A 3,153-nucleotide genomic window follows, 5' to 3' on the forward strand; every position below is an offset into this window, starting at 1 on the left:
CATCCAGAGTGTGGGAGCTTGGCTTCAGTTTATTGTGAAGGGCACGGGGCGGGGGTTGGGGTCTTGGATCTCAAATAAATGAGGGGCTCTGTCTGCAGTCGAAGCTGAGGCAATGGAAGAGGGTGCAGGGCTCAGGGTGGGGGAGGGGTGGGTGGCAGGTGAGACGCTGGATACATTTGGTGAGTTGGTGTGTGTAGCCCTGGGCGTCTGCCTGGGACTCCAGAGGCCCCTCGGGGTGCTGTGTGGGTGTGCATGTGCACATGAGACGTGCTGGTGAGTTCAGAGTCTGTGTGACCAAGCATGTGTGTCGGGAGCCACGCGTTACCGTGTGTGACCTGCGTGCATGCGTCTGGGTGGCTTTCTGGAACCTGACATCCTGAAGGTCCCAATGCTGCTGCTGTGCTGTTGTCAGGGCCTGCCTCATGTGACACCGCACCTGTGGGCCTGGAAGCCGGCTGTGGGTATGTGCTTTGGGGGACGTGGGTTGACTGTGTGTGGGTATGACTGTGTGACTGCAAACTTGAGGTGGTGTGAGTGTACTGAGGCAGGCTCTTCATGTTTTGGGGGTTTGCATCGAGTCCAGGGGACAGGATTGTGACTCTTATGTGTCCTTTTCCAGCTCCAAGGTCATCTGTGAGAGTGACTGAGGCAGGCTGTGTGTGTGACTGTGAAGTCTCAATTTGGCTGAAGAGCCCATCGCAGGGGGCTGGGGAGTGGGTGCAGGGCTGGGCCTGGGGTCCCTCTGAGCATCCTTGGTGCAGAGCATGTGATCCAAGAGGGTGGTCAGCTGGGGAGTGGGGTCCCTGACTGGCAGGACAGTGCACACCTTACTTCTTGGTCCCTGCGGGCATGTCCAGGGCTGGTCACCCCTGCCCCCAGCCACTTCGATCCCCTCCCCTGTCCTCCCTTCTCTTCTTGGCTCTGAGATCAGGGGCCAGGTGTGGGGTTGGAACACCTGCTGGGCCTCTGGCTCCTCTTCTTGCGGAACTCAAACTCATCCACGGTCCACACAGCCCCCTTCTCGCTCTCCACGCGTACGAAGCACTTGTGCAGGCTCAGGTTGTGGCGGATGGCATTCTGTGCAAGGAGAACCAGCCAGCCGGGCCAGGGCCAGGGGGTGGGGGGATCAGGCAGTCATGCACTGATGCCAGCAGTGCCCACCCCAAACTGACCTCCTGCCCTTTCCCAACACGCCTCCAAGCCCCCTCCCAGGCCCACCTGTGGTGGCATTTGAGGCCCTCCCAGCCACTGCCCCGTCCAAAGAAGCTCACCTTCCAGGTGGCTGGGTGGTTTCTGAAGAAGGCAAACATGCGTGTAAACCAGTGATAGATCTCGTTGAGTGTCCGCTGCTTCTCAGGAGCCTCCAGGATGGCCTGGAGGTTAGGGAGTGTGGGGGTGAGGGGAGCTGCTCCCCCAAATGCAGCCTGACAGGGGCACTGGCCCACCTTGGGCTGGCCTCTGACCTGGGTGGAATTGTGGGGACAGGGGAAGGGAGGGAGATAGTGAGGGGTGACGGGTCAGAGACAGGGTTAGAAGTGGGGTGAGGGTGGGGCTGGGATGGGGTTAGGTGAAGGATCAGGGCTGAGGTTGGAGTTGCTTCTGGTTCAGGGTCAGGGCTGGAGTGAAGTTAAATTTCTGGGGTGGAGTTGGAGCTATTGGGATGGGGGTAGGGTGAGATTTCAGGGTTTAGGAAGTTTAAGGGCCAGGGGTGGGGTACAGTTAGGGTTTGGAAGGAGTAAAGGGCCCAGCAGAGTTAGAGGTCAGATAAGTGACTGGTTAAGGGTCAGGCTGGGGATGAGGTGGGGTGAGTCAAGGGGCGAGGGTAGGATGACATGTAGCATTAGGTCAGGAGGCAGAGATGGGCCTAGTTATTTCGTGTGTCTGGACTGTAGTTAGGTCTTGACTGTGTGTGGTCATTTAAGGATCAGGGATGGGATTGGGTGTGGAGTGAGGCTGAGGGTCTGGGAATTTGATCTGCTGGGATTTAGGAATGGAATTGCGTCAGGGGTCGGTGATCATGGCTGCAGTGAGCCTCCGGGTTTGGATGGGGTGAGGCAGGTGAATGAGTGGTGTTGTGTAGGGTTAGGTGTGGGCCTGGGATGAAGGTCCATGTGGGATCTGGTGAAGCTTTGGGGAAGGCATTAGGGAGATTAAGATGAAGGGGTTGGGATGGGGTGAGGTGGGAAGGGGTTAGGGATGGGGTCTAGCAGGGGGATGTCTTGACAGACTAGGGTACGTCAGGGCTGAGGAAGGAGTTAGGGTGAACCTGAGGTGGGCATAGGGGAAGGGGCAGAGATCAGATTAGTTTGGGGGCTATTTATAGGCCCAGGAGGCAGTTAGGCATGGGGTTGAGGTGGTCGTTAGGAAAGGGGTGGATTTAGGGCCGGCTCTTGGCTTGCCATGGCTTGGATAGCAGTTGAGGTGTGGGTTTGGGGTGTAGATGGGGAATCACATCTAAGGCATGGGTTTGTTCACACAGGAGGCCCCCTGAGGGTGTTTGGTGAGGGGAAGGTCCTCCACCCCAGCCCTCTCTTCCTTCTCCTCAGCCTGGCACCCCGCTTACCCAGCGGATGAGGGTGGCATAGGTGAAAGGGGGCCGCATGTTGTGGAACTTGAAGTAGTCCATGTTGTGGAAGAACTCTGCAAGAGGTGGGGAGGGATCAGGGGCCATCTGGGAACTCCTCACTCCCTCTTCCACCCTCTGCTCTCCACCAGCTGTCGAGTCTGCATGCCTGAAATCCCACCGTGTACACCTCTTTCCAGGATCACAATCACTGTTGGCTAAGCACTCTACGTAAATGATACCATTTCCTCTTTACACTGCTCCCACCACTATAGGGCTTATTCTTCCCAGGGTTTAAAAGTAGTAACTTCCACACCAAAGGGATGTAACTGGTTAAGTGGCGGGGCCAGGAGGGCACTCAAAGGCCCTGATCCCTGTTAAACCCATAGCCCAGACCTTGTGGATGGCAGAGGATTGGGGAGCTCAGCAAGTCACCCTGCTTTTTCTTGGTGGTGGGGAGACAAAGAGTCCCTGGGAATTATTAAGCTAGCTCTCTCCCTCCTGATGACCAAATAGAGTGAGTGGCTGAAGCTCAGAGTGAGTGAGTCCCAACCTCCAGGGAAGACAGGGCTAGACATCTGAGACCACAA

General features: G+C 57.1%; 2 protein-coding genes across 2 annotated transcripts in view; one reads left to right on the forward strand and one right to left on the reverse strand.

Annotated features, from left to right (window-relative positions):
- CCDC22 (coiled-coil domain containing 22) overlaps window positions 1–647 on the forward strand; it is a 12,389-nt gene extending 11,742 nt beyond the window's left edge. Inside the window, exons 15-16 of the mRNA XM_010833206.1 lie at window positions 413–461; window positions 620–647. Of these exons, the coding sequence (XP_010831508.1) occupies window positions 413–461; window positions 620–647 (77 nt within the window). The remainder of the gene's footprint in view (window positions 1–412; window positions 462–619) is intronic.
- The window catches only part of FOXP3 (forkhead box P3), a 7,312-nt gene continuing 4,165 nt past the window's right edge, over window positions 7–3,153 (reverse strand). Inside the window, exons 6-9 of the mRNA XM_010833207.1 lie at window positions 3,117–3,141; window positions 2,564–2,640; window positions 1,272–1,373; window positions 7–1,077 (exon numbers count right to left, since the gene is read on the reverse strand). Coding sequence (XP_010831509.1) covers window positions 928–1,077; window positions 1,272–1,373; window positions 2,564–2,640; window positions 3,117–3,141 — 354 coding nt within the window. The 3' untranslated portion in view covers window positions 7–927. The remainder of the gene's footprint in view (window positions 1,078–1,271; window positions 1,374–2,563; window positions 2,641–3,116; window positions 3,142–3,153) is intronic.

The sequence above is a fragment of the Bison bison genome, unplaced genomic scaffold (genome assembly GCF_000754665.1).
Source record: "Bison bison bison isolate TAMUID 2011002044 unplaced genomic scaffold, Bison_UMD1.0 scf7180017863202, whole genome shotgun sequence".
Lineage (NCBI taxonomy): Eukaryota > Metazoa > Chordata > Mammalia > Artiodactyla > Bovidae > Bison > Bison bison.